This window comes from Daucus carota, chromosome 3 (genome assembly GCF_001625215.2).
Source record: "Daucus carota subsp. sativus chromosome 3, DH1 v3.0, whole genome shotgun sequence".
Lineage (NCBI taxonomy): Eukaryota > Viridiplantae > Streptophyta > Magnoliopsida > Apiales > Apiaceae > Daucus > Daucus carota.
In genome coordinates this window covers 50,039,678-50,060,649 of record NC_030383.2, presented here as the reverse complement: position 1 = coordinate 50,060,649, position 20,972 = coordinate 50,039,678, and the positions used below count along the sequence as shown (strand labels likewise).

General features: G+C 35.3%; 4 protein-coding genes across 5 annotated transcripts; 2 read left to right on the top strand and 2 right to left on the bottom strand.

Moving 5' to 3' along the window:
- Positions 1 to 1,478: 1,478 nt before the first annotated feature.
- On the top strand, positions 1,479 to 3,160 carry LOC108213597 (alkane hydroxylase MAH1-like). Its single transcript, XM_017385407.2, has one exon. The coding sequence runs from the start codon at positions 1,503 to 1,505 to the stop codon at positions 3,039 to 3,041; it is 1,539 nt and encodes a 512-aa protein (XP_017240896.1). The 5' UTR covers positions 1,479 to 1,502; the 3' UTR covers positions 3,042 to 3,160.
- Positions 3,161 to 3,649: 489 nt separating this feature from the next.
- On the bottom strand, positions 3,650 to 4,132 carry LOC108210774 (miraculin). The gene has a single exon (XM_017382181.2). It carries the CDS (start codon positions 4,130 to 4,132, stop codon positions 3,650 to 3,652), a length of 483 nt encoding a protein of 160 aa, XP_017237670.1.
- A 537-nt stretch (positions 4,133 to 4,669) lies between these two features.
- LOC108210773 (CDT1-like protein a, chloroplastic) lies at positions 4,670 to 9,723 on the bottom strand. Of its 2 annotated transcripts, none has more exons than XM_017382180.2 (9): positions 9,613 to 9,723; positions 8,967 to 9,163; positions 8,749 to 8,868; positions 7,691 to 7,916; positions 6,486 to 7,160; positions 5,928 to 6,120; positions 5,755 to 5,845; positions 5,100 to 5,167; positions 4,670 to 4,964 (listed from the first exon to the last, which is right to left on the bottom strand). In XM_017382180.2, exons 2-8 carry the CDS (start codon positions 9,137 to 9,139, stop codon positions 5,113 to 5,115), a joined length of 1,533 nt encoding a protein of 510 aa, XP_017237669.1. In that variant the 5' UTR covers positions 9,140 to 9,163; positions 9,613 to 9,723; the 3' UTR covers positions 4,670 to 4,964; positions 5,100 to 5,112. The 2 variants fall into 2 exon arrangements, with proteins under 2 accessions (XP_017237669.1, XP_017237668.1); XM_017382179.2 differs by having other exon boundaries at positions 9,559 to 9,718.
- Positions 9,724 to 12,007: 2,284 nt separating this feature from the next.
- On the top strand, positions 12,008 to 20,839 carry LOC108211048 (uncharacterized). The gene is made up of 12 exons (XM_017382534.2): positions 12,008 to 12,224; positions 12,994 to 13,289; positions 13,362 to 13,436; positions 13,516 to 13,574; positions 13,676 to 13,811; positions 14,986 to 15,082; positions 15,151 to 15,217; positions 16,192 to 16,290; positions 17,552 to 17,641; positions 17,789 to 17,943; positions 20,033 to 20,134; positions 20,321 to 20,839. The coding sequence occupies exons 2-12, from the start codon at positions 13,037 to 13,039 to the stop codon at positions 20,454 to 20,456; spliced, it is 1,269 nt and encodes a 422-aa protein (XP_017238023.1). The 5' UTR covers positions 12,008 to 12,224; positions 12,994 to 13,036; the 3' UTR covers positions 20,457 to 20,839.
- The last annotated feature ends 133 nt before the right edge of the window (positions 20,840 to 20,972 follow it).

Sequence of the window (20,972 nt, the reverse complement as noted above, 5' to 3'; positions counted from 1 at the left end):
TCACACTATGCTATACTGCAGATACTACTGAAATATTAAAAATTTTATTTTTGGATATACCATGAGTTTGTTTACCATCATTTTGGTTTCATTTGATTATAAATAAGACATATTTTAATATTTAACTTTTTAATTGGCTTAATTATCGAAAGTTTTTTAACATACCTTATAAAAACTATATTAATCTAGATGTGCTTATTAATTGTTTAAAATCAATTTTAATTAAATATAAACAATATTATTCTAAATATTTATTATTCTGAGAAAAAACAAAAATTAAAATAAATGTATAATAAGGAACTATAAGAAGGGAAGAAAACACGAGATGATAATATTTTTATCAAAATAAGTAAAAGGATAAAATATTTTTAAAATCAAAATAAAAGTTGTGTGTTCCTATAAAAAAAAATTGTGTGTACTTATTTTTGAAATATTTATTTTCTCTTTGGTATTATATAAAGAAAAAATTATTTTAAAATTTATATTCTAACTACCCTCATCCATTATAATAACCTATTTAGAGCGTGTGTTATGACTTGTAAGTTATGAGAGAGCATATGCCGGTTCGGCTCGGTTTCCGTAAAAACCGGAATCGCAACTATATATCTCGGTTTTTAAAATAAAAACCGCAATCGTCGGTTCGAATTCGGTTTTGGTTTCGGCTTAAAAAACCCGGTTCGGTTATAATTTGCTCGGTTTCGGTTACAAAACCGACAAATACAAAATTTAAAAAAAAATAATATGAAGCAAATTGAAGCGAGCAATTCAGAGTGCTTCACTGTCTAAAGTTTCAAAGTTTTTCACACAAAAACTTAAGCTGGCTTGCGGCAAGGAGATTACTACGCAAAAACTTAAGCTGGCTTGCGGCAAGGGGATTACTATCCCGTCTGAGCATTCAACATGTATATATCGGTATTGGATTGTAAAGTATTACTTGAAGAGCCCTCCCTCTGTTTATTTATTATTTGTAAAGTATTACTTGACTTTTTTACAGATATTTTTAAATCTTTGGACCGTATGCTTAAAATTATTGTTTTTTGAAATTTTACCTTTTTAATAGAACGATCTTTCTAATATGTGCCTAAGGGTACACAATAATCACTAAATACTATAAAAATGGCATATTCTGATTGGTGGAGTTGATGTGAATACAGGGGCCATTAACATTTATTATTCATCCACCAATCAAAAGGAACTATTTTTATTGGAGCGAGGGACTATTGTGTGCCCTTAGGCACACCATAGAAAATCCCTTAATAGAAATATCAATCATATATTTTTATTCAAAAAAAATTTGAAAATAATCAAATTTAGTACGTGGTCAAAACACTTAAAAATACGGGCAAAATATAAAACGACTTATATTTGAAAACAAAAATAAAACGACTTATATTTCAAAACAAACCGAGTCGGGCCATCTTCCACTATTTATAAAGAGGCACCCAAACTACATACTCCTCAGATCACCATTCACTCGTATTTTCAGCAAACTTTTTGTAACAATGGAAGTACTAGGCCTTGGGTTATTTGAATTTGCTATTGCAGTTTTAAGCTTTTACTGCATCAGAAAGCTTCGCCACGACGATGGTCTCCCATGGAACTGGTCCTTAGTCGGAATGATCCCATGGCTCATAAATACCTCTATTCGTCAGGATCGTCATGACATAGGTGCAGCAGATCTTGCTCGAGCAGGCGGCACTTTTCTGCTCAAAGGGCCTTGGTTTGCTAACGCCGACATGTTGTTCACAGCTGATCCTGCCAATGTGCGCTATATTCTCAACCAAAAGTATGAAAATTTTCAGAAAGGGTCCGAATTCAAGGTCATTTTCGATGTTCTAGGAGATGGGATTTTCAATGCTGAGGACCATCTGTGGAGGAAACAGAGGAGACATGCTCAAGTCCTTTTTAATCATCATCAGTTCCGCCGATTCTTGATGAGAACAAGCCAGGAGAAGATCGAAAATGGTCTGTTAAAGATTATAGATCATGTCTCCAAGAAGGGCCTAGTTGTGGACATGCAAGATGTGTTCCAGAGACTCAGTTTTGATACTACTTGCATGTTTGTCACGGGCTATGATCCGATGAGCCTCTCCGTTGAATTCCCAGATGTTCCGTTTTCTAAAGCGTTGGATGATGTTGAAGAAGTGATATTCACTCGGCATGTCATTCCTCAGTACTTATGGAAGTTGCTGAGATGGATGAATATAGGATGTGAGCGGAAAATGAAGGAGGCTCATAAGGCTCTGGACCGAATCATGTACACTTATATATCGAGAAAACGAATTGAGCTAAGAAGCAGGGAAGTCAAATGCCGTGAGAAAAAAGATGAAGAAGGGGTTGATCTTCTAACATTGTATTTAACAGAGGAGGATAAGTCACTGGAGTTAAAAAATGACGACAAGTTTGCAAGAGATATCATACTAAATCACATGCTTGCGGGGAGGGACACGACTAGCTCAGCTCTCACTTGGTTTCTTTGGCTTGTCATAACACACCCGGAAGTAGAAGCAAAGATCCGAGATGAACTAAAAGCAATCCTGCCGCATGAAGAAGCCCAAACAAGGCGTCTTTTCAGCGAGGCAGAGCTGAGTGGCCTGTCTTATTTGCACGCTGCAATTTCCGAGGCTTTGAGGTTGTACCCTCCAGTTCCATTCCAGCACAAGGAAGCCACTAAGGCCGACATTCTCCCCACAGGCCACCAGGTCCATCCAGAATTGAGAGTGATGATACCCCTGTATTCGATGGCAAGGATGGCGCATGTGTGGGGAAAAGACTGCTGGGAGTTCAAACCGGAGAGATGGATTTGTGATGATGGAAGAACAAAACATGTACCTCCTTATAAGTTTGTGTCATTTAATGCAGGGCCTAGGACCTGCCTGGGGAAAAATATGGCCTATTCGCAAATGAAACTGGCTGCGGCTGCATTAATCCATAATTACAGTTTCCGGTTGGTGGAAGGACATGTAGTGACTCCCACTCTCTCCATGATCTTGTATATGAAACATGGCTTGAAGGTCACTGTTCAGAACAGATGGTCCTAAGTTTTTCAATTAAAACCCAAGTGTCACTAATAGTTCTGCCTCAAGGATTGATTATAAGCTATATCTATAATAAAAGTTCGAAAGAAGCCCTTGGCATATGTGTACTAAGCAAATTTGAGTTTCACCAGATGTTCTCTTGAGTTATTTCTTTTGATTTCATGTAATAGCTAAATGCTTTCAGTATTACAGTCTGTGATAAGTGTAATAGCTAAACTTATTTTGCTAAGTTCAACTCTCCGATTTCGCAAATAATTGTACATTTGCAGTTTTCAGATAATCATGATAACCATAACACACCAAGGAGAAGTAAATAAGAGCAAGTAGGAGCCCAAAGAGAGGTAGTTGATTTTATTGATATGTAGAAAGTAAATAATACAACAATGTTATACTTAAGGCAGTACAATATGACAGAATGTGAGCTAGTGGTTCAGCCATATGATAATAATCCAGAACAGATAAGCTTTAGCCCTTGAACACCTCCTGAAACAGAACCACAAGAGGTTCCTCAGTCAATGCCAGAAGAGTCCTCCCGTGTTCATAATACGCTCCCACATTGTCGCAGACAGGATTGCAGGGCGCAGTAATACACTGAACTTGTTTACAATACACTAATTTGTAATCATCTTTCTCTTTTTCAATCCTAAACCAACCACGAAAGATTCACCAGCTCCCCTGCCTTCTGCTCCTCCGATTGTCACAAAATACCGCCTTCTCAATTCATCGTACTTATCCACCTTCCAGACTCCTGATCGGGCGCAGCCCTTGACAGATGAAAATTTAATCACCAAATCAGTAGAAACACGTATGACACGGCCACTCATGCCTTTTTTGATATTTACTGGATGGAACGTCAGGCCTAGGCCATCCGCAAAGTTGCTCCGGTCCTGAGCAACGTCAAGCGGGCATGTTTTGTTCCTAGTAGCAGCTACCGTGATGCCACCGCCATTACTGCCGCCCAAAAATGGATGAATGTAGTACTCCACCCCTGTCTGGAGCTTTCGGTGTGAGGGATCGTAAACCGGGTCGAGGTCTGCTGCTGCAAAATCAAAGGCATACAGAAGAAAGAAAATAATCAGGAAAGCCGGCTTCATATTATGAAATATTTGGCAACTGAATGAATATCACGACCAAATAATTGTTGTACTTATAGATTACAGTGCAACGTATGATCTTATTTCATAACATAGTGAGTCTGACTGATTGCTGCGGCGAAAACAAAGGAGAGATCAAATACATTGGATGGTTTGTACCAGAATTTCATAACAGCAGCAAAATACTGCGAACTGCACAAGTAAAATATATGGGTGTGCTTGACCAACCACAAAAGATGTGTTTAAGCTTTGAGTTTAGTAGTATGTGACTTTGTGGGATGGAAAATATATCAATGGGAACTAGCTGACAATCGAATGCAAGTTGCAGTCATAAAACGTTAGAGCTGCTGCATTCAACCTGTCCCAGTTGATTATAACGTTTCGTTATTGTTTCTGGAATAAATGGCATATAATTAATTTTATCAAATAATAATGAAAAATGCAATGTATCCTGAAAAATATTTCCAAAATTTTCTCAAATCTTAGTTGACAAAATTTAATTGGTTCAACTCACTTTAACAATGATTAGACCCTGTATACATATAAATCAACCAATTACAATTAAGATTGTGTGCCACGTTATTATGAAATCAGAACAACTCCGAATTGCAAAGTTTCAAATTCGTGATAACGGATCTCATCTAAATATGATAAAGTTTGATTGTGCACTCGCATACATAACAATCTGGAAAAGCGTAACGATAATTTAGTACATATCACAAGTCTGGCACCAATAAGACATGGCGAGACTGCTTGATCCTAACACCTCTTGCACACGAACACCTCTCTTATTAACAAAAATATTGTTTTCAACCTGATTGATTAGCTAGATCTGCATAGAAATAGAACAATTATTAGATTCTATATCCAGTGTACCACAGCCAAATTTTAGAACCATTAGAAGACATTGGTACATCCATAGCATCATTGGCAACAGAGCAAATCAACTGTCGAAGTTGGAGTGTACCTTTAAAACTTGCTTAAATGCAGATGAGCCTTTCCGAGATGGACTTCAGATCAGACACTTTCTTAATACTGCAGTTCAGGGAAATATATCAGATACATAGATAGTTGTATTAAAACTAAGAACCATAGGCTTGGCAGAGAATTGTTAACAAAAGAAACTAAATTCCAAAAGACTCCCTAGTTTAAAGGAAGACCGGAGAGCACACTGCCCTTAGAATTTAGATAATACTGACATAATTTAGTCATCTGCTCTAATCTACTGTGCTAATTATGCATATTTTTCGGACAAATAATTGAGTGCAATAATATCGTTCTTGTTGTAGATTAAGTTGTAGTGCGACAATGAGGGAACATTGTTGGGAAAAACTACACAATTAAACCAAACAAAGTTAAGATGCCTTATTCTCACCAGAGCAGACCAGTTTTCTTAAAGATCTAAGTAAAAAAGAGTGACATGGAGACTGGAGAGGTAGAAAGTGCATAATACTTCTGTGCGGCATTCTGTTCCTTCATTTACATCTACCAATCAGTGTGTGTGTTCTTTTTGTTTTTGTGTGTGTGTGTGTGTGTGGGGGGGGGGGGGGGGGGGGGGGGGGGGTGATTTCAGTTCTCAACATACAGAATCACTATAGCTAAGATGAAAATGAGATACTAACTTGTACAAGATATCACCACTAGGAGCCAACTTCTTGCCAATCCAATCTGGAACAAGCTTCTCAAGAAGGTCTATTTGTTCTTCAACCACCCCTTTAGGATGATAAAATTATTAATATGGTGCACATGGGAATAGATGTAAATAATAGAAAGGATTAGCAGTACTTGTACATACTTCTCTCAACAATATCAAGATTATTCATAATTATTTTATGCACAAGTTCCTCCTTGGTGATTGAAGTACGGTCAGCACACTGAAAGATATTATTAACGACGACAACAATGTCAGGCAGACAAGAAAGAATCTGCTTTCTTGATGTTGATCCACTTTGATTGAAAATGCTATTATCGGAGGTGCAGCTGTGGACCTGTCACAGTCGATATTTATGGTTATTTGTGCTTAAGATAAGCAAGTATTTAATAGAACCATCCAGCCAGGTAAAGAAACAGAGAATGGAAAAAAAATAAATGGAAAACATCCGACATAGTCCAAAAGATATGGCACATCGGTACAAGAAAAACAATTGTTAACATCTAGAGATAGTCTGAGGAACCTTAAATAAGGAGGACATCAAACTATTCTGAGTTCTAACTTTTGCGTACTAGACTAGTTACTAGCGAAGTGACAAGATGCGTATATAGTTATGGCAGAAAAGATAGACCAAGCTATGAACTTTTACATATAATTGCAAACATACTGATAAATCAAAAACGAAGTGCTCACTAGATTTACCTTTACAGGAGGAACAGCCAAACAAGCAGTTTCATTTTCCACAACATCAGTTGTTTCTCTTCCGGGCCTTGTATTATGTGCAACTTCTCCATGCTCCGTAATGTCATCACCGAAATCCAAAATTCTGCCCTTGCCTTCAGAGTATGAAAAATCTAAAGTCCTTTTAGCAGACAAACTGCTTGTTGTCTTTTGTAATACCGATCCAGTCTTCAACTTAACATCACAACTAGGCAGTGATCTCTGAGGTGTCATTTGCGCAGGTGTTTCGACCATCAAATTTTCTTTTTCTGATGTAAACTTTATAGGGGTGTTCTCACATGTAATGGGGTTAAAGCATGGGGGCTTAGTCAATTCTACTGGGTTTGTGGAAATGGTGGAATCTACACATGAAGCAGGAGACTGTTTTTGTGGTTCAGTATCTTCTTGCGTCAGGCTATCACATTTAGTAGGCAAGAGAGGATCTGCAGATGCTAAGAGTTGAGTCCTTTCTGTTATTGCTTTCTGAGAGAAGTGTCTACTGAAAGATGAAGGTAAGTTAGAAGCATTTGATAATTCAGCTTCACCAAGAGTAGGTGTTGGTACTGTGGATGAATCCAATGTCAATGAGTCTTCAGTGATGTTTATACTCTGTTTGTTGAAAGGCTCAGGAAGTTCTGCCTCGGGGATTTCACAGCCCTGATTTTAAAATGTGAACATGCAGGTTAGCCTTTCATGTACTAGCTCAAGTCAAAATAATCTCTTGCTCATTTGGTAATAGAAATACCCTCTTCCTCTACTTTCAGCACAGATAAGCAAAGACATCACTTCCTAATACAGGATACACTTAAGAATTTAAAATTCAAGTTTCCAACCCATTAGGACAAGCTCTATGTTAAGCAGACCAAATTCATGGGATATCGAAAACTTATATGTTAAGCACATTACAGCAGTATATCATTAATAAAGATCAACTACTACAGTTTGCATCCCAAAGCTGTATTTAAATATCATATACAGCAGTATACCGAAAACTTATAAGTTAAGCACATTACAGCAGTATATCCATTAATAAACATCAACTACTACAGTTTGCATCCCAAAGCTGTATTTAAATATCATATACTCCCTCAAAGCCATATCATAATTATTCATAGTCACATCTTAATAAACTCAGCCAAAATAGACAAGAAACTAAACTGAACATGTCCTCTTCCAAGAAAACTTACCTCAGTATTTGCAGAGAGAAAATCGAAGAGCCTAGAAGTGAATAACACAAACAGAGCCAGATAATCAGAACCCTCATCATGACCTTTCACGATATCAAACAGCAATGTAATTTTCATTTCTGGCTCCATGCACATCGTCTTCTCATTATGGATCAGTATCCTATCAGTCTTGACAGCTTCAGGGAGGATATACATTATTTGTGCAAGATGTTTGTATGAGAACTCCCTAAGCAACAGAAGAATACAATGAACCAGATATTTGAGGAATGGCATTTAAAGGCATCTACCAAGTGCAATTCATTAACATTAATTAATAGAAAGTTAAGAATTACAGATTCATATGCGCTAGTTAGCATTACAGCAATATTAAGATAGTAAGCATATTACTAAATGAGGAATACAATTCTACAAAAGTTAGCTTCTGCATCCATCAATGTGATCAACAAACATAATAATTTAACAATCCATATATATGTTGCTGCGATCTATATATCATATAATTAATGTTCTAAGAAGTACATCAACCCAAATGAAGTGACATCTAGCACCAAGGTGGGATTTACTCTATGCCATGGCTAACTCAGGCTTTAAATATATATTGGTAACAAATACATAGTGTTTAACTTATGTTAGTAAACAATTTTGAGGAGTCATCACCAAAATATAATTGCTAAAAGATTACTTTTACAAAGAAGAGATGACTGGTTAGTCATTACTGTCAAATCCCAATTGTCCGCCATGAGAATAATTACAACATTACCCTATAACAGATAGCTTACTTTTTGCTCCGAGTGATATGACTTGAGGAAAAATAGCACTGAGCACTGTTAGAAATCATATAGAAAATAACAAAGAGAACCTCATTTACAACCAATTTATGTGAACTGGCAAGATTTATATATATAAATACACACACCAATAATATAATTTCATGTAGCTTAGTTTTCTTAATGACACTGATGATGTACAAGATTCTACGCCCAATTCATAATGCAGGAACAAAGAATAACATATAAAACTAGTAAATTATAATAGGCTAATAAAGGGATAAAATGAACCTTCGTGCAAGTATTTGAACTTGAGAAGAAACATTCTTAAAAGTAGGAGACTTTTTTCGCAGACTTAGCAACCTCAATGAACTAGTCATACGATTAAAAACCTCTGCCATAGTCTTGTATCTGCGAGGCAAAACAGAAATATAAGGCTAATAAGTGATCGATTATACAATTATGTTCCAACACAGAAATAAGTAGTCAATGACATGTATAATACCCACTTTTGTGGAAGTTCAGTTGCTTCTCTTCTGTCCCTGCTAGGTAGAGTCTCATTCGCTTTAGCTGGTGTCCGAGATAAAACATCACTCTGAAGATCACTCGACTTTACAGTCGTGGAATCAAAATTTTGAGCATCGACAGTTTTTCTGATCTGTTCAGATTTTATCTGCTCCATGGTTTGCTACGACAACACTATGAACTTCATAAGAAACAAAAACGGAAACACGTAAAGTTAAAGTCAATTGACTCTAGAATTTTCAATTAAAAGTATCATTTCGACATAAATTCAATTGTACGCATCAAAAACAAGCAGAGAAACTACAGTTTCCACACTTTTAAATTAGGAACAACAAAATCGATCTGAAATATACAATTAAGACTAAATTCAAGTAAATGAAGCTAATTACCACACATAATATGGAAACTAAAACTCTAATTGACAGCAATTAACACGACTAACAGAGAACAAAAACCCTAGCAACACAGCTTTGCCCAATTACATACATACACAAACATATATACAAAAAAATCATAAACTACAGAAATCGATAGTGTAGATTAGGTTGTTGTAGATGAGAAATTGAAAAGACTTACAGAATTAGTGAATTGAGTAATTGTGTGTGAGTATCGGAGGAGATGAAATTGTACCGTTGGGTTAGGGATGCTTTTGAAACGCTTCAATCAGGCGCGGATCTTATAGGGTCCCACTGTTGGGCTGGGTTGAGCTGGGCTGCCCCTTTTTACCTGCTTTCTAGTCAATCCAGGTCCAACTATCAGCTTAAATCAATATATTTTATTCTATTTATATTTAATGGATTAATTTATTTACATAATTTCAAAAAATTGTAATTGATCGGCGCATTTAACGATCGAGGTTGAATTTATATTTGGATTTCTAAATAAGTTATTCCATACAATTTAATATGTTATTAGAGTGAAGAGTCGGAGGAACATGATCCTTCTCGAGAGATGATAATAGCATGCGGGGATAGAGTGATTCGGTTCGGCTCGGTTCTGTTACAAACTTGAATTGCAATCATATATTTTGGGTTTTTAAAATCGAAAACCAACCGACGGTTTGAATTCAATTACGATTTAAAAAATCTCAGTTCAATTATAATCGACTCGATTTAGGTTACAAAATCAACGAATATAAATTTTAAAAACAATACACGAATTAATAAGCATAATATAGACATGCTAATCAACGTCCACTAGCCTGTTTAATAACTCAATGTATCATCCGCATCACTATGAAATTTTTCATCTCACTTAAATCACTCAACATACTAATGGTTGCATTCCGTTAAATCAAATTAAAAAAACTAACAGGAGCAGCTAAGTTGGAAAAGTGACAGCTACTTCCGCTGACCGTATATTCCACTTCACTTCATTCCCCAGTAAACATAAGTATGTTTAGTGTATTCGGAGTTTTAGACCTGTACGTGAACTAAAAGCTTAATACTACTCTCTAGCTTTATTAATGTAGAATCTTTTGTCACATATTTTATATTTGACACTCCTCCTTGGTTGCTGCGATGGTTGATCACCCTGCCCAGAATCCTCATCCTCTTCTAAATCCTCTTCATCTTTAAAAATATCAGCTTCCTTTTGCCGGACAGGACTTGTAAGAATTGCCTCTTCTGAAATATATCAGGAGGCCATCTGACATAACCTGGAACATGGCTATACCTCGTTATATATTACTTGTAGGAATTTTTTTTAGTTTATTTGTTAGGTTTAAACTTATTTTATTCCTGCAATCCACGTAAGCGCCATGTCACCTGAACTTAACGGAAAAAGTTAACTTTAACATCTTTTTTAATTTGATTTAACGGCATGCAACCGTTAGTTTGTTAAGTGGTTTATGTGAGGTCAAAAATTTCACGGTGATACGGATGATACATTGGGTTGGAACAAGTAATCTATTTGATAATTAACCTAATAAAAAAAATACCAAAATGGAACGGCTCTAGATACATGTCCTTGATCCTATAAATTAGTTGAGGCGCACGTATATACACAAGACCAATAAAAACATTTGTCGACTAAATTTTTTTACAAGATCCAATACACGAGACTACTCGAGCCAAATTATCAACACGACCCCTTTTTGATAAATCATGAATCTCCATAACCTTCACAATTTTATTATCCAAACACTCACCCCCAACACTTGATCTTTTCTAGTTTATTTAAAATATGTTGCACTAAACATTTTCAACCTCAAAGGACCTGTTTGGGTGAGTTTAAAATAAATGTTTATTACTTAAAATAAAAGAGTGAATTATAAGTTAAAACTTATAAGTGATTAAAATGTTTGGGAAAAAATAAAAATAATAAAACAAAAGCTAATATTTTTAATTTTTTTTAAATACTTCTCAACGTTTTACACAAAACAAGTATTTCTAAATTATAAGTCGTGCTTAAGATCCTGGCCAAACACAACAAATTACTCCCTCCGTTTTGAAATATAGGTCGTTTGATTTTTTTGCACGTATTTTTAAATTTTTTGACCGGATGCTTAAAATCATTATTTTTGAAATTTTATTTTTTTGAATAATAATATCAATTATATATTTTTATTCAGATAAAACATTTCAAAAATAGTGATTTTTAACATGCAGTCAAAGCACTTAAAAATACGTGCAAAACAGTCAAACGACTTATATTTCGAAACAGGAAGTATATAATAAAGTGATGTACTCCAAAGAAATAACTTCCGACGAATTGAGATCCAAACTCTTTAGTGGTGGGCCTTGGTACTTGGGGCCGCCGGTCTTTGTCAATTACATAATTATTCTTTTTAGTGCAGAGGAAAAAAAAATTTCAGAGCTTTACAGCATGTGATTGATTATGTGATGTGTGAAAAAATAAAATTCAACGACATGAAGAACAAAAACCAGCAGAGTAGGTCCAATATTTACCAAGAACATAAAACTTCCCACTCCATGCCCAACAAATTTAACAGATCAGAAATCAAAAACAAGTCACCCCTTGTATACATACGTGTATATAATATGCCCCATTGTATAGATTTTATATAGTAAATCAGTCAAATGTTATAGTACTATGGAGTAATATATAAAGCAAGGTACCTAAAATTCTTGTTAGTGTACTTACAAAGACAAAGACAAAACAAGAGAACTTGGTTCTCTGTACAAGTCTCTTTGTATTGCTTGCTTATCAACAATTTCTCAAAGATTGTGTCTTTCTTTCAGCTTTGTTCTACAATTCACAATATTCAGCTGGTGGGTCTGGTAAGAAAGATTGAGTCTTTTCTAGATTTAATTGTCGGGTTGTGTAATTTGGTTTACAATATGAACTGGAATTCAGTTGGTGCATTTATTAGTTGTTTGTGGGTTTGAATTTTGGTTTTTGACTTTCTTGATGAATGTTTTTTGTTTATTTGTCATGTTTGATCTTAGTCTTAGTTCTTGGATTAGCTCAATTGTGGTTGTGGGTGTGAAGTTTTGTAGTGCTTGATGTTATTGAGATATGTTTTTGAGTTTTGTTTGTGTAATTGTTCAAGTTCGTTGGAAAAAATGAAAGAAGTTCGAAATGTTTTTGGTCACTTTCCTCATGAAATTCTTCATCATGCAGAAGCTGTAAGAATATTTGATCTCATGTGCTTGATGTTCTGATAATTTTAGCTAGGGTGAGAAATCTGACTGTGTATTAATGTATGTAGACTCTTGACTTTGATATAAAAGACCTTTCTTTCTCTGTAAAGAGGGATGGTTGTGGCGATGTGTGATGATGCCCGTGACTGTCTGTTTCTTTTTTGGTTGATCATTTATTAGATTCACCTATATATTAGTTGTTCAATGCTAGCAAATTTTCAACTTTTCATGTGACTGTTGTCTATGTCATATGTTTTTGGTTATCAGTATTATATTTTTGTAACTCATTCTTGCCTTTATTCTCTTCCATATTTGGATTACAAATATAAGAAACAACAAATGCATATGGTTCTATATGCATTCTTATTCACTAACAGTTTTCTATTAATTACTTGTATTTGTTTAGACTGACAACTAGACGTTTCGAATTGAACAATACACACTTGAATATGGGATGCTTTGTGTCTACTGCAAAGGACACTGGTGGAAACCGAAGGCGGCCAGGAAATATCGGTGAAGTAACAGTGTTTGTTCCTGGTTTACGAATCCCTAAACCTGTAGATATATCTCATTCACTAGGTGATCACCTATCTAAGAGTTTAGTGGAGCGCCTGTCTGCTCTTAGAACCCGAATAGTTGTTATGGCTGGCCAAGAAGGTCCAACAATCACCAGAACAAGAAGGAGAAGCTCTACCCAACATGGTTAGTCTTAGTCATGCCTATCATCTTATTTGTTAACACTGTGGTCTAAGTGGTATCTGCTACTATCTGCAGGGGGGTCAGTACTTGGAGATCTTATTCAGGCTCTTAATGATTATTTGCCAGTTCTTTTGGGATTGGTGAAAGATGGTATATTCTTAATGATTTTTCTTGACCTGGATTTTATGTCTAGTTACTCAAAATATTCATTGCTTGAATCTATGTGCAGGCAGCCTCCTACAACACAAGGTACAATTCATTTGGGTAAATCAGGAGGATGATGCGGAGGTGAACATTTCTTTGTTAGCTTATACTTGTTACAATATTATATTTGTATCCCCTGATTTCATTGAGGATTCTTGTATTCATGAATAGTATTGAAATTATAGGAAACAGCAATGTCTAGTGCTTGGTACGAAGTACTATCGGTTTTGCACTTGATGGCAGCATTATCATTCTTGCAAGCTAACTTACTGCTTCTTCCTAGAATGTCCAGTGATGGGTATCAGCCCAAGGTTTCTGAAGGTGGGTACTTATTTCATGCAAAGTTTCTGTATGATGTATGTCAACTCGTTCTTCTCTCATTAATAACTGATACCCCCTCAGTCCTACCCAATAGTATACATTGGGGGACGGAAACGCGGCGCACACTTTAATGCTCCTGTAAAGTATAGTTTCATAAATTATTTTTAAAAAAAAATTATTCTGAATACAAATTTAATGTTCAAATTTTAATTCAAAAAGTGAATTTTTTAAAAATAAGTTAGAAGCATTAAAATGCATGCCGAGCAGTGAAACAACATATATAGAAATGAGTGGGACGGAGGGAGTAGCAAACTAGTGTTTCAAAGATTAAATTGAAGCACAGGTAATTTCTTATCCGTAATTGCGGTTAGAAATCTGTGTATCTTTATATTAATATGTAATTTATATTGGACAATGTTCACAGTAGTGTGTAGTGTTTTTTGCTCTTAAGATCATCAGTATGTGAGAATACTGTTTCCTTAAATTATTGTGCAGTGTGGTTTGATTTTATTGGTTTCTAGTGTTACATGATACAGTCATACATGGTTATTCCATGTAGAAGTACTATCTGAATATAAAAAAACTGGGAATGTTGGATCATGGATGTTAAATGTTATGATGGTGTATAGATGCTGAATTTTTTAAATGAGTGGATAGAAGGAGTTGAAATGTCTTCACTCGTCAGTCACCTTTAGTCAGATTAACATAAGTTAGGTTTAGTTATATAGGTAGACTAGGCAACAGTCCCTCTTAAAAATTTTGCAATTATGTTTTAATATGCTTTTATTTGATGGTCGAACAGCAAGCACTGTATGTGCAATGATTTACTGTAAAATTGTATGCACTATGGACTTATGAAACTGAATATATTAATATCCAACAGAATAAGCTCAGCAAAGCAATTAGAACTTAGAAGATTATGATACCACTTGAAAACTTTTCTTTCTTAATAAAATATCCTCTCAAAGAGAATAAATATAATCTTCTGAAGTTATTACTGTATATCTGATTTAATTCTGGGAACCTGAGCTTATAGTTAGATGTATTCTATATATGGTCTCTCATGTGCTTGTAAAAAGGAGTACTTTTCGACTTGTATGTGTTTACTTTCTTTCATAAGTACGTGTTCTATTGTGTTGGGAGATCTGTTTGTCTTATTTTTCCAATGCAACAGAGAACAGGCGTTCTTCCATCGACATTTTTTTGAAGGCAGCTGGATACCTAGATTGTGCAGTTCGACATATTCTTCCACAGTTGCCTCCCGAACTCAGGTTCATTGATACAAGCCAATGCTTTGGAAATTGCAAGTATGCTCTTGTCTTACCAATTTTATTTTCAGGAGAGATCTCCCAGTCGACCTTGCGGAAGGAGTCCTGCGTGCTCTTTGTCTCCAGGCACTGGGGCAGGTACCATCTCGTCAGCCTTTTTCTCTAGTAAATTACGGGAAATAAAATTTGCACACACCGATGCTTCCATTGAGGCTTGAGTTCTCAACCTCTTGTTACCAAATGAAGAGGGGGATTCAATAGGCTACAATGCTAGGGATTTGACCATCTATTTTACTTGACCTGTTTGTTTGAAGGCAATGAAAGATGGTGTTGATCAGTACCTGAAGTATCATCACTTTGTTAAAATATCCTAATTTACAATAACAGAATTTTTTATGTTTTTCGGATGTCTGATTTCTAGTATGTCAGTTAATAGATAGCTGCTGAAACAAGACCGTATATTATTCTAATAAAGGGCTTGGATCTGTAGAAATCTCATCTTAAAGAGAAAGTTATAAATTTTGGGCCAGTGAAACATTCCATGCGCATTATGTTTAGCCTGCCGCCATCAATTACGGATTATTAACTTTGCTGAAGAACTTTTTACTAGAATTTATCATACTAGTACATTGTTAGGGAAGCATTATGTTTTGCCCATGGTTTATTAGATACAGAAAACTGAGTATTCTGTAAGGAATGACTTGCAGATTGTAGATTGAACTTGATCTTCGATTGTATGCATGTCTTTACTATATGCTCATGCAGATTGTAAGCAAAATATGATCATACAATCTCTCAGGAAAATTATGTTTCACATTTACTGGTGTCTAGAGTTTTATACGTCTTATGTGAATACACTGCTCTAATATTGCAAAGTCTGATATCCATAGTCTGTGATCTTTGTTCTGTAAGCTGCCTTCCCTATCACATAAAATATAAAACAAGAACTGTTAAGACCTTGATGGTGATCTTTGTTTTCTCTTCCCTATCTTCCATCTGTTTCTTGTAATACTCATGATATGACATTAGCAATGAAGTGTTACATGTTCTGTAGAGAAATATAAAGGTTTACTTTGTCCTGATATATATTTCAAATTTTGATACTTGATTAGAGTGTGGATATACAACTTGGACTTGCAATTGATAGTACGAAGGCCACTCTTGCAGTAAAACGTAGGCTTGCATGTGAAATGGCAAAATACTGGCAGCAGGTATGCTGCATGATTTTGATTAAAATTTTGTTTGCTTTCATTGTACTGCAGTTTTTGTAATACTTTAAAATAGTCCCCATTGAAGGGTAATTACTTGCTGGTAATAGGAAGTGCAAAAGAAAGACAGAGTAGTATTTGCTATGATGACTAGTATATGAAGTTGGAATATTTCATTATAGTATTTCTAGGTAAAAGAATAGAATATGTAAGATTGTTTCTTACATTACATGAACAATCTAGAATGGAACGTTTGGAAACCATAATACCTGTGTATTCACGTGCTGATTCAACTTAATAGTATTCGTATGTTCTGCGATTAGGATTTGCTAATTATCTCCACAAATAAAATATTTCAACTACCAAATGATTTAAAACATCCCCTCAAGTTGGTGCATGGATGCTGCGCACTACAACCTAAACACCATTGCTGATACTAACTCAAGAACTCCATCTTCTCTTTACTGTTTTACTGTAATACATTCCCAGATGTCTCATCCCTATTATGTAACAAGGGATTTTGTGCAATGTTGATTGCAACGCTTCACAGAATTCTGCTAAAGATATCTAAGTTCCTGAACGATGTTAGTCAATATTATTTTTTAAATTCTACACTAGCACATTTCAGAGCTGCTTCTTTTTACTTCTCCCTGATACCTAGTTTATAGTAAAAGTACACAGCATCGCCTTTGATCTGTGATTGCATTGGCTTCTGGTCAACTGCATCCAGCTTAACCTTTCAAACTGTAAGTGCGAGTTAGCAGATAAAGAGCGGTCTCTTCTGGCACTGATGTCAAGTACCTAAGATTCTCATAGCTTCTTTCGTGGGAGAAAAATGATAATACTTCAAGTCTTGTTGCATCCTTTTTGCTGTGCGATCTTTAAACTGTGCTTTGAGGTGAACTTTTGCAAGTATCGGAGTAACTGGTTGGTAGCCATAAAAATCCAACACATATAGTAAAATGAAGATCTATCATGTCCATTTGTTTCGAATCTGTGAGAGCCCAACTCCTGCAATTCTGTTTTATTAATATTTCTATCACCAAAAGCATGTCAGTTTGACACTAAAGACTGCCTCTATTCCGCGTAAATCATTTTTCTGATGGTGTTATAACTTATAACCTCTTTTATTTGATTTTACCACACTACTGTTGTATTTAATTGTATTGTTGCCTTGATTTTGATCTAATTTGTTTCCTTTTTCTTTGTACAGATTATGTATCCAAAAATATTATTCATCCTGCCTCTTCTTTCTAATTTGCAGGCCCAAGATAATATCACTAATCTTCCTTTAACAAATGGTTGGGGAGAAAAGCATAAACTCTTCGTGAAGTGGAAATACATTGAAGCAAGGGTAATCTTCAAGAAACCTCATGGATACACATATTTTTATTTATAAGTTGGTGGCCACCTTATTCAAACGTTGTTCTACTTTCTAGTTTCCCTTTCCTTTAAAAGAATGTGTGTTAACATCTAGCCACATGTGGATATATTTTTCCAGGCTGCTGCGTATTATTATCATGGCTTGATCCTCGACGAAGGGAACACCGAGAAATCACACGGGATGGCTGTAGCTGCTTTAAAGGCGGCAGATGAGTATCTCAAAGAAAGCAAAAAAATATGTGAAGCATTCAACATGGCTCCTCCTCTCTCACGGTAATTCGATTTTTGCTTACATCTATGCATCCATATTTGTCACTGGGAAGAAACAAAAAAAAGGAGGATATGTATAACCATGCATAATCATGCTTGAAAGTGATAAACAGAAATAGGGTGAATCATGAATGCAATCATTAAGAATCAACCAGAAATTTACCCCATAAAGACAAACAAAAATCTGAAACAGCAACTATTTCGCAGATGGCATTGGCTATTTTTTCCTGCCAAGTGTGAATGAAATGCAGTTGCTGACACTTAGATACTGAATATAGTATCTGAGTAATCCACTCAGATTCTTGTTTGGTAAGAATTATTAGTAAAAGAGATAGATACTTAGAGAGACCTTTAGATATCCTGTTGTTTCTAACAATATCCATAACTTGTCTTATGCTCACTTCCTGCTTACTATTTTTACCACCTCTTTTACAACCACTACTAAACTTTACATAATCAGTTAAACTTGATCTTTTAAGAACCTTTTACCCCTTTTTTTTTTTTCTTTTTTTTGAAAATGAGAATAAATCTCAACGAATATGAATCAGCAATTCACCGTGATAATTCTTTCATTCAAGAAAGCTTATTATCTAACCGTCGGACATGCAAGATGACCGGGGAAATTTAGACAATAAAACTTTAATGTCCGAAAAGAAAAACCGGTCTTCTTCCGAAAATCCTGAAAATAAAACAAAGGAAACAAGAATAATATAAGTCGATATATGTAACAGATTATATATATCCAATAAATAATACTACCTCCATCCCAAATTAGATGTCCTCGTTGACTTTGGGCACGTAACTTTAGGTGCATTGACCGTCTACTTCCGAAATTTATTTTTTTATTTTTTCTTTTATAAATGAAAATTTCATATTTTAATTTTTATTTGCAAAAATAAAATTTTAAAAATAAATCACGTATCTATGCGGTCAATGAACCTTAAATTGTGTGCCCAAAGTCAACGGGGCCATCTAATTTGGGATGGAGGGAGTAATTATTAAAAACACGTGTATATTGCAAGTGCTGATCAAAATATTCCCACAATCATGATAATTCATAATTGAGACAATTAAGCTCTCAATTAAGGCACAATTAATAAAATATTAATGCCTTAATTAAGACACAATTAAAGCCCTCAATTAAGGCACAATTAACGCCCTCAATTACGAGGCACAATTTACGCTCTTAATTAAGAGACACAATTAAAGCCAATTAAGGCACAATTAACAACTTTTTTTCTGAAACCGGACCCCATTCTGATCTCGGAACCACCGTCGCCGTCACCGCTCTCGGTAACACCATTACGCTATCTTGCTTTTGCTGCAAAAGTAGGGTATGGCGATAATTCAACGGAAAAGAATCTAAACAATAAAGTCAAAACGTGGAGGGGCAAATGAAATCTAAGCGAGAGAAACATAATATAACATATAAATCCTGGTACAAAAGCTACTGTAATAAATTGAACAGGGGCCTGTAAAGCTTATCTTGAAAACATGATACGTTATCGGACTGTTGTTGTCTGCCTCCCCGAGGCTTCCCTACAAACTGCAACGCCCCTATGCTCCTGTTACCGCTTCTCTGCTATGCTCATAGGAGGAAAGATCTATGGACAAAACAAATGGAACATGACAAATACACAAAGACTGTATAGTACATCAGTATTATTAATGGAGTAAAGAAAGAGTATTGGGGACGGGGATTGAGAAGAAAAGAAAACAAAAGGAAAAGGACACTTCCCTGTAATTGAAATCTCAATCACTCTATTTCTGGTTCGTATATTCCATCACCAACTCGAGGGCAGGAATCATCACAATTCACAGGGATTAGAGAGAGAACCTTTTACCCCTATCACGTTGCTAAAATTGTATTGTTCACTAGTTGTTTATTATTGGCCACTTACCTGAACGATTTGATATTTCTATAATTTGGTTTTTGTTTAGATATTCTGTTTCAATTAAATTGATTTTGACATATTATGTTAAATTGCCATCGTTTCTTTTTACCGGTGTTTTATAATACAGTTGCAATATTTACGAATAATGGTGGACACTTAGATTAGCTTACCTTATCTTTGTGTTATCTTCGATGCAGAAATCCCCCTCTCTGGGGAACCATGAAGTATCTCTCTGAGAAGATTCCCAAAGATACTTCCAGCAAGGTGCGCATTAACCGGGATCTCTACTCTTATGAAAAGTAAGTTTTGCGCTGTTTTCCGGTTTACCCATTTATTTCTTTTACTAGGTAATGCATGAAGAACAATATAATAACGACATTTTTCTCTAGTTCAGTATTATATACTTACATATCTCAACAATTCACTCAGTACTACTATTGATCATTTCTTGGAACATTAACTGATTGTGCTAGTGTTGGCTATAGGATCATGGAGACAGCCCCTACATTACCGGATTTTACTTTGGCCTTGAAGCCGGACGAATTTCAGTTACCTGTAGTGGACAATTCTTGGCACAATGAGAAGCAAGACAAAGGACAGGCCAATGGCAATAGAACATGAAAATTTACGAAATTTATCTTCTTACAATGAAAAGAGAAAGCAAATGGAGAAGTGAAAGCCGAAGGATCACTTTAGCCATTCATATTCGTTCACAAATCATTTTCCCCAACGAAATATGAAATATTATGTTGGTACAGATCCCCTTAATGGGATTTGCTAGTGCAGAAGAAGGGGAGGTCTTTGCCAAAGTCCAAATAAGATGAAGGCCTTGCACATATATTTCTTGAATGTATACAAAGTGGGTAAAGGTCGCTAATTGTTTGATAGAATAGCATTTTACAATCCTGTGCCGTGTGCAAACTTTCATTATTACATGTAACAACAAAAAAAAGAATTTCTAATTTTTTTAATGTTTTATAGTATAAAATTGCATTTAAGTGTAAGTTTCTGTACATCAAAAATTATAGTAGCATCTACTCTCAAAAGTAATAAAAAGAAAAAAAAATAATGTTACGTACTCCTAATATAGTCCCAATTTTTTCCCCAAATATCATGTCAAATAAATGACCCAACCTC

Excerpts from the sequence above, each read along its gene's own strand:
- LOC108210773 (XM_017382180.2), bottom strand. The coding sequence starts at position 9,139 with ATGGAGCAGATAAAATCTGAACAGATCAGAAAAACTGTCGATGCTCAA. Across the intron at positions 8,869-8,966 it reads GCAACTGAACTTCCACAAAA|ATACAAGACTATGGCAGAGG; the intron begins GTGGGTATTATA and ends TTTGCCTCGCAG. Across the intron at positions 5,168-5,754 it reads AGTGGTGATATCTTGTACAA|TATTAAGAAAGTGTCTGATC; the intron begins GTTAGTATCTCA and ends CCTGAACTGCAG.
- LOC108211048 (XM_017382534.2), top strand. The coding sequence starts at position 13,037 with ATGGGATGCTTTGTGTCTACTGCAAAGGACACTGGTGGAAACCGAAGG. Across the intron at positions 15,218-16,191 it reads GTCTCCAGGCACTGGGGCAG|AGTGTGGATATACAACTTGG; the intron begins GTACCATCTCGT and ends ATACTTGATTAG. Across the intron at positions 16,291-17,551 it reads TGGCAAAATACTGGCAGCAG|GCCCAAGATAATATCACTAA; the intron begins GTATGCTGCATG and ends TCTAATTTGCAG.
- LOC108213597 (XM_017385407.2), top strand. The coding sequence starts at position 1,503 with ATGGAAGTACTAGGCCTTGGGTTATTTGAATTTGCTATTGCAGTTTTA.
- LOC108210774 (XM_017382181.2), bottom strand. The coding sequence starts at position 4,132 with ATGAAGCCGGCTTTCCTGATTATTTTCTTTCTTCTGTATGCCTTTGAT.